This window comes from Eumetopias jubatus, unplaced genomic scaffold (assembly GCF_037043125.1).
Source record: "Eumetopias jubatus isolate StellerSeaLion01/CBP00866 unplaced genomic scaffold, mEumJub1_p1.0 scaffold_15, whole genome shotgun sequence".
Classification (NCBI taxonomy): Eukaryota; Metazoa; Chordata; class Mammalia; order Carnivora; family Otariidae; genus Eumetopias; species Eumetopias jubatus.
The window spans coordinates 93,320,361-93,331,205 of record NW_028274821.1 but is presented as its reverse complement, the minus strand read 5'-3'; the positions used below and the strand labels follow the sequence as shown (position 1 = coordinate 93,331,205).

The 10,845-nt window shown below is 61.1% G+C and overlaps 1 protein-coding gene across 11 annotated transcripts in view; it reads right to left on the bottom strand.

Annotated features, from left to right (window-relative positions):
* Positions 1-10,845, bottom strand: part of KCNT1 (potassium sodium-activated channel subfamily T member 1) — a 65,573-nt gene that overhangs the window by 54,300 nt on the left and 428 nt on the right. For 10 of the 11 annotated variants that reach the window (XM_088018985.1, XM_088018984.1, XM_088018970.1 and 7 more), the window contains exon 2: positions 15-173. In XM_088018985.1, coding sequence (XP_087875111.1) covers positions 15-173 — 159 coding nt within the window. Of the gene's footprint in view, positions 1-14; positions 174-9,166; positions 9,283-10,845 lie in introns of those variants that run through there. The other variant, XM_088018975.1, reaches the window with a different exon arrangement.

The window sequence follows — 10,845 nt, the reverse complement described above, 5'->3', positions numbered from 1 at the left end:
ACCCCCGCCCCTACCTGTCGTCGTTCTGGAAGGACTGGTCTCCCAGCAGCAGGTCCCTGAAGCGGTACCGCGGTGGCAAGGGCAGCACCTCCGTGTCCAGGTCGCTCATCTTGAAGCTGGCGGTGTCCGGGCGCACGCCGTCCCCGTGGCCGCCGTCCTCGCCGCTGGGCTGCCTGCGGGCACACACCAGCGCCCCCTCAGCCCGCGCCCGCGCTGCACCCGCGCCCCCCACAGCCCCGCCTCCCGCAGACCCCCGCCCGCGGGGTCAGCTGAGAGCCATCCCCGGTCGGCATTCCCAAGTGCCCCCCAACACCCCCCCCGCCCCCCCGCCCAGCTGGGTCAGCCACGCACAGGTACAGCCCTCCCCCCCTGCACCCACTGCCCCTCCCCCCTGCATCCCCCTCCCCTTCCAAAGACCCCTGCCTGATCAGCCCAGAGCAGCACCCCCCTACTCTGGCTGCACCCCACACAGTCCCCCCTCTCTCCCCAGCCCTGCCTCCTGCAGGGCCCGGTCACTCAGTGCAGGCCTCCCACCCTCGCTGGCCTGCCCCCAGCAGCCCCACCCTGCCTGCCAGGCCTGTGGCTGCTGGGATGCACGACACCTGCCTGGGGCTCACTCCAGAGCACACAGGGGAAGGTTTGTCAAGGCCATTTCAGGGCCATGAAGCCCTCCCAGCGGCCCCCTCCACAATCCTTCTGCTAAGGCTGCCTGCTCAGCTTTCCTCCAGGTCCAGAACACCTGTCTTTGACCCAAAGACCTCCTTCCAGACCCTCAGGCTCCTGGGGAGGGGGATGCCTGACCAGACTTAAGAAGAGGTCTTTGTCCTCGGCTTCCCTGGGGCCAAGTGGCTTGTCTCAGAGCAGCACCTAGGAGGGAGTGTCGTTGGGGGCAGGCAGGGTCCCTTTGCGCCCCAGATCTGACCTCGGCGGTGTCAGCAGGATTCTGAGACCACAGAGACCCCTGCCCCTATCACCTGAGTTGAAGAGACCTGGATAGGCTGGAACAGGGGATTGGGGGCCAGACTAGGCAAACTGAGAGGGTCCCTGGTGGTCTTCAGCTTTTTGAGGAGGAAGCATGTGTCTTCCAGGGCTTCTGGCCCTTTCTTGTCCCCATCGCCACATCGAAGTGAGTTTTGGCTACTTACCCACGATATGAGTGGGGGTAGGTACCAGCAGAGCCACCCCGGGCTCCTGGCCTTCTGGGGCAGCAGCTCCCAAAGCCCTGTGCACATTAGCCCTCTCTGCTCTCCAGGCGAGAGGGTCACTAGCCGCCCCATTGAGCCCCATAACCCCATAACAGTACAGTGGCACCTGACCCAGCAGGGCAGCTGCGCATCTCTTAATGGGATACCTTGGGGACACACATCCCCGTGGCACAGATGTGCAAACAGAGACCCAGGCTCCTGACCTCAACCAGCGCCCTGCACTCCTGGTCCTCTGGCACCGGCTGGCCTTCTAGGTGAGTCCAGCCCCAGCTAACCCCTTGGTGTTGCTTCCCAGGCAGCCCATGACAGGATGCTTGGGAGAAAGCAGGAATCCTCCCCTCGCAGCCCCCACCTCCTGGGCTCACCCTCGCCAGGCTCCTCTAAGAGTCAAGACCCTCAGGAGGGCAGCACATCAGCTGTGATTCTTTAGAGTGAGTGGGTTCTGGGCTGGGCCTCCTGGGAGAGCAGAAGGAGCTGGGAGACGGTGTCTTCCATCTTAGCAGGCCCTTTCCCTGTTCTAAAGCCTGACTGGCAGGAAAGTGCAGAAGGACGCAGGGGCTGGACTTAGTCTCCAGGCAGGCACAGGAGTCTGCTGACCACACTCTGCTCCCTGAGCTGGAAAAGGCTGTGCCCAGAGGCTGGGAGCGGCACTCACCTGGAGCACGATATCCACGCAAGTGCCGGGCAGGCGGGTGGGCGCCTAGAAGCTCTCCTCTTTCCTCAAACCCGGAGGGGCAGGCACGTTCCCTGAGCCCCCAGCGAGGGCCCCTCCCACGCTCCCTGTCCCCTGGACATGCAACAGGGGGGTCTCGGCACCCCCATCCCACAGGTGTCAGAGCTGCTCAAGGACTGTCCCAGGCCAAAGCTGCAAGTGGCAGGCGCAGGCCTGACACGCCCGCGTGCTATTTTCCCAGGTTACAAGGTCAACCCTGAGGATCTGGCAGCGTTTGAAAAATAACATTTTCCTAATTGCATCAGTGTGGCTGCATGTTTTTCCTTAGTCATAAGCTGGCTGGGCTGTGGGGAGGCGCGGGCAGGCAGGAGAACCACGTGGCCAGAGGCTAGGGGCTGTAACTTCTCGATTTTGCCCCTCTCTCACTGAAAGTCCCGAGAGACTGCCGGCTCCCCAGGCATGGCTGCCCCTGATTCCTTCCCTGGTGTGAGCTGCTTTGGGTTTTCTCTCTGTCCCAGCTTCAAGGCCCAGAGCTGGCAGGGTCTGTGGAAGAGCTCAGAGGGTGGAAGCTACAGGGGGCTTCCAGGGGGGACACAGGTGGGGGGGGACAGGAAGTGCATCAGGAGCTGGAAGGCCTGGCCCCATACCCCTGGGGCAGGCGATAAAGGCGTGTTGCCCTTCATCCCTGATGGTGCCACTGGGACACTGGACAAGCGAATGAGTGAACGGACACCCCACAGGCCTCCTGGTATCCTGCCTTTGTTCTCCCAGCAGAGCTGAAAGCCCAGGGCCATTTGTTGTGCTAGCTGAGGGCTGGGGCCCCCGGGGTCTCCTGGAAAGGTGCCTGTGGCTGAGCCACGCTCCCCGAGGCATTGGGGTCTGGTTGAGATCTCTCCCTAAGCCCCAAGGCATGTGTCCCTGAGAGCTTCCAGCACATGGGAGTGGCGTGCTGTTCCCCCGACCCTGCTACAGCTGAGGTGGTCCGGGTGGGGCAGGAACAGGACCCCAGCTTGGCTGCCCAGACACAGTGTACTTCCTGTTCCCTTCTCCCCACCTGACCTGAGGGAGCTAGGGAGGAAGTCTGGGAAGCCCGAGACCATGCTGGTTATCTTTACATCTCCTGTGACAGCCGCACCAAAGGACTGCTGATGTCTACACGAACTGTGTGCTCTGGTGGCCCAAGGAAGGCATCCATGGGCCCAGCCCTCACGTGCCCTCAGGACAAGATGGGGAGTCCCCTCTGTGGGACCTGCCAACCCTTGGAACCAGGGCAGAGCATCCCCCCTGCCCCCGGGCAGGGCGGGGGGCATCCCTGCTCCTCCTGGGGACTCTCAGGGCCCGTGGACACAAACGCATGAGGCCCAGGTGGCAGCCGAGGGTCCTAAGGACTCGAGCGTGGTTCAGGCCTGTCCCATCAGTTCACACTGGGAGCCCCAGGGGAGTCACCAGCCCTCTCTGAGCCTCAGCTTCCTCATCTGTAAGTGAGGGTGCCTTCCATCCTCCTAGGTTGGTTGCAAAGGGCTAAGAAGGTGAGTGTGAGACATTTGGCATAACCCCTGGCACAAGACGGCTTAGTCTGCATCAGTGTTTAATTCTGGACTGGCTGGCCAGTATTTGGCCAAGTTCCGGGGGATAAAGGCTCTGACTCCAAGCGTCCCTGGGATGTCCAACCCCCCCATCCTGCCCTCTCCAGGTCAGCTGGAGGCCCCTTTGGGGAGCTGGGATTTGTGATGCTGACCTGTGGGATCCAGCCGGAGAGGCCAGGGATGGGAGTGGATGTGTGCAGCCTGGCGCACAGCAAGAGAAGTCCCCCTCAGCAGTCCAGTGCATGCGTAATCATGTGCCCTGAGCCTCCAACCCCGTGGGAGGGAAAGCCTCGGCAGCACTGCGGGGTGGTGGCATGGGTCCTGAAAACAAACTGCACGGAGCCAGGACTCACTATGTCTATCATCTGAGATAAGGACCCATGGGCTCATGGAGCCTGAGGAGCTTCACCGAGGTCCTGAAGCTTAGGAAGAGGCCACCAGGGTGGGGAGCCAGGTTGGCCTGATGCTGAAGCCTTCCTATTTAGCAGCAGATGTGCTTGCTGCCTTTGGGTGGTGAGGGGAACTCCCGAGAGCCAGGGATTTCTGCTTCTCTGTCCTGCTCGCATCCACCCCCTTGGTGCTCAAAGAGTCAGTCGGCAGGACTATGGGAAGGTAAATAGTCAAAGACCTGCTCCGCCCACCAAAGGCACCAGGCCCTAACGGTTTTACACTCAAGTCTGCCCCCTCAGTCGAACTGCTGCAGAGCCCAGGAAGAAGTGGAAGCTCCTCTGCTTATTTCCCAAGGCTGGCCCAAACCCGTCACTGAAATCACACCCACACAGAACCAACACGGACATTAGACTGTCTCTCTGAAGACTCTACGTACAAACAGCTTGAATAAACTGTTAGCGAATGGATCCAGTAGCCTATTAACATTGCAAGGACAAAATCAAATAGAGTTTATCTAAAATAAGTGCAATGTACTTCATTCTACTAAGCAATTCAAGGAGGAAATCCATTTGGGTTACACCGGCAGATATGGAAGAAAATATTTGTTAAGAATCAAAATCCACTGATATCTCAGACGTAAGAAGAAACAGCCCCATCTTAATTAACAAGAGGAATCTTCCAGAAATCGAGGCCAACATGGGGATGCCAGTCTGCCCACCATGAAGGGAGTCCTGGCCGGCCCACAAGACAAAGAAAAGAGCGAGAAGAACAAAGCTGAAAAGAAATGTGCACAGCTGTAATGGAGAGAACCACCACTTGCCTAGAAAACCCGAGACAATCGACTGAGAAACTATTAGAACAAATGAAAGCATCTAATAACCGGGCCCCACCTGAGCGCATCCCACAAGCCAGGAGCGGGAACAATAACACAGTGGCAAGCGTCTTGGGCGGATCCCGCTCACTGCGGCCACACAGACCCGAGCCCCTGGAGCTGATGGGACCACGGGGGAGACCGCACTGCACTCGGACGCTGGCTGGAAGCTGTCTCTAGCGGGACGAGGAGGTCATGTTCCCAATGGCTCAGCAGTCCATTCCCCAAAGTGGCAGTTAGTTCCCATCAACACATGTGGTCAATTTCTCAAAATATGACAAATTGCTTCCAAAATTCAGACCGAAAAATAAACGTGCAACCAGAACCAAGACAGGTCTTGTGGCTACCCAGACCGAGCTGCAGCCATGGGAGCCCTGGGGTTGGCATGGGAAAGGTCATGCAGCAGGGGCCTGGGGATGTGCAGGGGGTGGCAGTCACGGCGGACCCCCCCTCCCCCACCGCCCTGCACTGACGGGACACGGGGACGTGCGCCTGGCCTGGCAGGGTTGGTGCTGGAACCCAGGTACTCAGGCCAGGCTGCGGCAAACATGTGGCCCCACATGGAGGAGAAGATTGGAACAGGATGCAGGGCACAGTCGTCTGGCGTGGAGAAGGCCTCTAGTACGTGAAGACCACAGCACGTCAAGGAATGGAGCAGAGGACCAAACCATGATCCCCAGGGATAGCCGCCGGCAGCAGCAATCACAGCCGGGCCACCTGCGGGACCACCCGCAGTTTGTGGAGGAAAGACACACGGGCACAGAAAGACGAAGAATAGGCACGTGGCAGGTCAAAGATCACAAAAATCGGCCAACGTATACGTGGAAAAGCTCTCCACCTCGCTGGTCGTCGGGGAGACAGAGTCGAGTGCGGTCACGTGGCCACGTGTGGTCTGAGAATGTCCAGAGCGGGGAGGGCGTGCAGTGGTCTTTCGTGCCCGTGTGCACCTCGTGGACGCGAGAGAAGCCGCTGGGAGCCATGCACCAGCTTTGATGAAACAGCAGGGCTGTCCTGCCCAGAGCCTTTGCCCTTTTGGGGACTCCCATGCTAAAGACAGGACAACTCCACTCCTGAAGAACCTCCCGAGAGGACGTCTTCTCTGGGCCCCCAGCTTGCAGGCCATGCACGGCTTGTCCCCACTGTGTGGTGACCTCAGTGTAGGCGTGGCAGCTGGTGGCCACGTCTCGCCCACAATGTCACATGAGGAGCCCACGTCCCAGGAGACTTGTTACCGGAGGCCAGGAGGCCAGGACCACCCCTGCCCCCAGCACCCCCAGGCCGGAGCCCCAGTCCCCTCGCCCTCATCCTGGGCCCACCTCTGGGCAGGCCTCTGGGGAGAAGTGCCCTGCTCCTCACACCGGGCACGTGGCATCCTGGAAAAACATTCCTTCTTCCCCCAGGGCCCTTGTAGGGGTCCCGATTGCTTACAGTGCCAAAGGGACTGTCCCAGGGCCTGCGGTGAGTGGCAGCTCCTCTGGCTAAAGGACACGGTCTCTCTCCTACGATGTGTCCCTCCATGGCTCACACTCAATTCAGAATTCCCAAGGAGCCTGGAGAGCTACGTTTGTCAAGAGGAATTGGGGATGAAGGATGCGTGCATGCATGTATGCACGCATGTGTGAGTATGTCTGTGCACACAGCTACGAGGTGTGAGGACAGCCCCGTGCATCCCTGCTCAGCACGCAGGAGAGCCCTGAAGACACTGCAGCATCGTCGGGTGGAGGGGGGGCAGTGGAGAGCCAGGCTTGGTGCCCAGGGAAGTGGAAAGCCGCATCTCTCTGCTGACCACAACAGAAAAGCTAAGTGCTTCCTTTGCACAATAATTAAAAAGCTGGAGCTGTTTGAGCTGTTCAGCAGCAGGCCGGCAGGCATCTCTGGGGAATGTCCACCCTCTCTCCTCAGGGGTGGGGGTTCTGAGTCAATGCCGTGGATGGCTCCTCCCCACCGTCTCCCGGATGCGTCAAGTTCCAAAGTGAAAGCTCAGAACGCATCGTTGAACTGAATTGAAACTGGAGAGTCATCCAAACAGACACTTCACAGTAGCTTTCTCCATACATCGAGCACACCCAGGGGGCAGGCAGGAAGGACCTGGTAGTGGTGTGGATGCAGGGTCTCGGGCCCAGAGCCCTGTCCCCACCACTGGCCTTCCCTGAGCCGAGGTCCACCCGTGAGGATGCAGGGGGAGGCAGAAGCCACGGGGATTTGCAGTTCCCACTCTGCCCGCCCACCTGGGCTTGGACCTACCTCTCAAGAAAGCCCCCCGTTGCACACCCCTAGAAGGACCTAGCATGCCTGGTCACTCAGGGTCAGGCAGTAGGTCCGTGTCCAGATGGCAAGGCCTAGCACTCACTCCCTGGGTGCCCACGATCCTTAGTTGGTCCTGCCCGTAAGCTGCATCCCGTCCTCTGGCTGAAGATGCCCAAGTACCTGCCCCTCCAGCTGGACACACGGGATGTGGGGGGCCCTCAGGAACCTGTCAGGACAGCCAGCCTGAGGTGGCAATGCGGCATCCCCTCTGTCACGGCAGGGCATGGGGGCTCCCCCTAGAGAAGGGCTGCCCCTTCTACCCCTGCCAGGCCCCTGCTCAGCCCACAGAGCTGGCCACACTGCATGCCCCTGAAGGCTGGCATGACCTGCAAAGGTGTCCTCATCTGGAAACATCCTCAGGTGGGGATGTCACTGCCCACACGTCACACCTTACTCCTGGCAGATCCTCGGTTCTTAGAGCCTTGTGCTCTCGGCATCCAAGAGAACCCAACTCTCTGGCTGGCTCCCCTGCCCTCTGTTCCCTGAGTCCTGCCAATGCCTCCAGGGTCACGTCCCCACCAACACTGTAAGGGCCCCCACAGGAATTCTGTGCCAGGCTGTCAGCCCTGCCGGCCTAGAGCTGTGCTGTCACTGCAGACACAAGCCCCAAGCTGTGGCCAGGGTCCCCACAGGCACAGTCAGGAGAGTGGGCTGTCATCTGGCCCGGCGGTAGACAGGTTGTTTGACTTCCCCGAGCCCTGCCGCCCCCACGACCCACAGGGTCAGGGAGGACCTCTTCAGGCCCCCAGGTCCCCCAGGCCCTCAGCTGCTGGCCCCGCACCACCCAGCCCAGCGATTACAGGTGCCCCCGCAGAGACCGAACTCCACCTGCTCCCCCACCTGCTTCCGGCCCTGACCCCTGGGGAGAAACAGGAGTTCATGCTCCGTCCCTCCGTGATGGCTCCAGCGGCTCGGCAGGGACAAAGCTGACAAGAAGAGCACCCCAGGACGCCAGCCCTCGTGCCTCAGCCACGGGCGGGGGGGTGCAGCGGACACCACCACCTCACACGTTGCTCGGGTCCCGGCCACGGCCCCTCCCTGCGGCCGCCCAGCAGCCCGGAGCTGGGTCCCCTGCACTAGCAAGGACATGGTGGCTGCCCTTCCTTTCAGGAGACCACCACCAGCTGAGGCCCCCGGCAAGGAGCCCCGGTCCAGTCACTGTCAGCGCGTCCAGCAATATTGCGGGCCAGACTGGCACCTAGGGTGGCTGGCCTGTCCAAAGGCCTCCAGACCTCACTGCCCCACACAGAACAGCCCAGAGTGACAGCACAGAGGAAGGTCCAGACGACACAGCCGACTTCTCCAGAAGGCCTCTCAGGGACCCCAGTCCGGGGAGCTGGCTCAGCCCCGCCTCCATCCCCTGCAAACGTTTTGAACTCACCGGAATCTAGTATGAGCCTCACCTCCTAGGCAAGGCCCCTGGCTCCACAGGCGGAAAAAGATTTCGGGTGAACGTGTGGAGGAGAACACCCACACACACAAGGTCCGAAAGAGTTCCCGAGACAGCTTTAAAAATGCCTGGGTAATCAGGTGCTGCTCCTGAGCCGACACCCATTTCAGAGCTCCCCCCAGAGACTCCCGTGCGCCCCCATCGTTCCCCCGCCACTCCAGCAGCGGGCAGGGCCCTCCTCCACACTCCAGGTGCCCCCGCCCTGTCCTGTTCCGCTCTCCTACTGGAATGCGCGTGTGTGCACACATGCACACGCACACACACACACTCAGGCACGCACACACCTGCCCAGTAGCCCGCTTCACCCACAAGGCTCCAGACACACCCAGGCAGACGTTCCCAGGGCAGAAATCCCGGGGGCCTCTCTGGTAAAGGCAGGCAGTGCTCCGGACCAGCCTGCAAACCCCTGCGTCCTCCGGGAGCCCGGGGAGAAACCTCGTGAAAGAATTCACACTTAGTCACTAACCCTCCGTGGGGAGGGAAAGGCACAGCCACAGAGCCCGACCTCGGCCACCCCACAGGTCACTCAGACCCGGATGTGTGGACAAGTGGCTGGCGGACAGACCAGCACACTCAGAGACCGTGGCGCAGCGGGACGTGAGGACACAGGTCACGCCCGACCTGCCCTCTGACAGAAGCACAGCTCCCAGTGGCTACCTCCACCTCTGTCTCCTTCTTGCTCACCTGTCTTTCTGAGCTGCTCTGCAGACTCTCCTGGCAGAAGGCAGACCCGAGTCTCCTCCAATTCCCTAGACCAAGAGGCCACCCTTGTGCCGGCCACAGCTACGCGGTACCTCCACCCTGAGAACCTTTCCCACGGCGCCTGGGCCACTTCCTGCTGCCCTGCAGGCACCACTTCCGAATATGGGCCTAGAGGGCTGGCCGAGACTTCTGGCCAGGCACGCCCCGGCAGGACGCCAGCCCTGAATCTTTGCACCCTCTGCCATCACGGCCCACAGGGTGCCACGCCAGCCCCCAGTGGGGAGCGGCAGGGCTGAGGGGAACCGGCAGTTCCAGGAAACGCCAGAGAGCTCGGACCAGAAGGCTACCACTGGCCAGCTCTGGGGCAGGACAGGCCTCCCCAGGCCTCTGTCCCTTCCATCACAACTGTCCCCTGCAGGGTAGTGACATCTGTACCTGGGGAAGGAACCGGATAAAAAGATCAGTGTCCATTGATCTGATGGGGTGGCTGGGGCCTGGGACCCCACCTCCCAGGGATAGACCTAGGGTCCAGGCAGGGGTAGAGACACCAAGGTAAAGATTCCTGCAGCCCAGAGAGCTAAGAGCCCTCCCCAGGACCCCTGGTGCTTGACCTCACAGCCCCAGCAGAAGACAGGGGTACTCACCACCCCACCTCTGCCCAGAACCCCAGACTGTTACTGATATCATGCAGCACCTCTCAAGACAGAGCCGCACCCATGGTCCAGATGGGGCGCAAAACCAGGCCCCTGGACTCTGGAGCCGCCCCTGCTGTGAAGCCGGGTGCAGGAACCTGCCCCGCAGAAGCTCCCCAACCCAGGCCCTCATTCCACCCGAGAAAGATCTTCCCTCTCCCAGCCGAAGCCTGCCTCCCTAACCCAGCAGCCTTGTTCGTGGTTGCTCTCACTCCAGTCTAGCCTCACCTTTGTTGGGTGGGGGTAGGGGGTGGGGGTGGTCCTTACCCAGGCTGACTTTTCCTGTGGGCTCGCCACCTAGCCTAATCTTCTCTTGGGGGCCCTCACCCAGTCTCCCTTTCCCCATCCAGCCTGACCTTCCACCCAGCATGACCTTCCCTGGGTTGGGACAAAAACCCAGCCGGTCTGTTGGGGCTCTGTCTTCCCCGGTGCGGTCCTGGCTGCACAGGATACATGGCATCCTGGGACACTGTATGGGGAAAGGTGGCCGACCATCTGCCGCAGGGTCCCAAGCCACCGAGAAGCTATATATCAGTTGGCCCTCTTCTCAGACCGCTGCGCAAATAGGGACCCGAAAGAGAAATGACAAGCCAAAATATCAAAGGATTAAAAGCCAGGACTCTTGCCTTCTGTGTAACAGCGCACATGCATTCCACACCCCAGTCCGGGTCCAAGGACCGCCCTTGAACACTGCTTCCCTGTGGAGTACCCCTGCCATGCCCCACTTGGGTGCCGCGCTGCCACCCCTGCGGGTGTGCACCCCTGATGTACCCCTCCTCCAGGTTCGGTGGAGGGGGGCTGGGAGGCCCTGCACCTGGGAGATGCCGGAGCCTCAGACCTAAAAATGGCCGGGCTAGGGCCACTTGCACGCTAGGAACGCAGGCAGACAGACGCCAGCCCTGGGCACCTGCCGGTCGTTCCGCGCGGCCGGGTCCTGTGGGGCTCTCCTGTCCCCACCGTAGGCGGGGG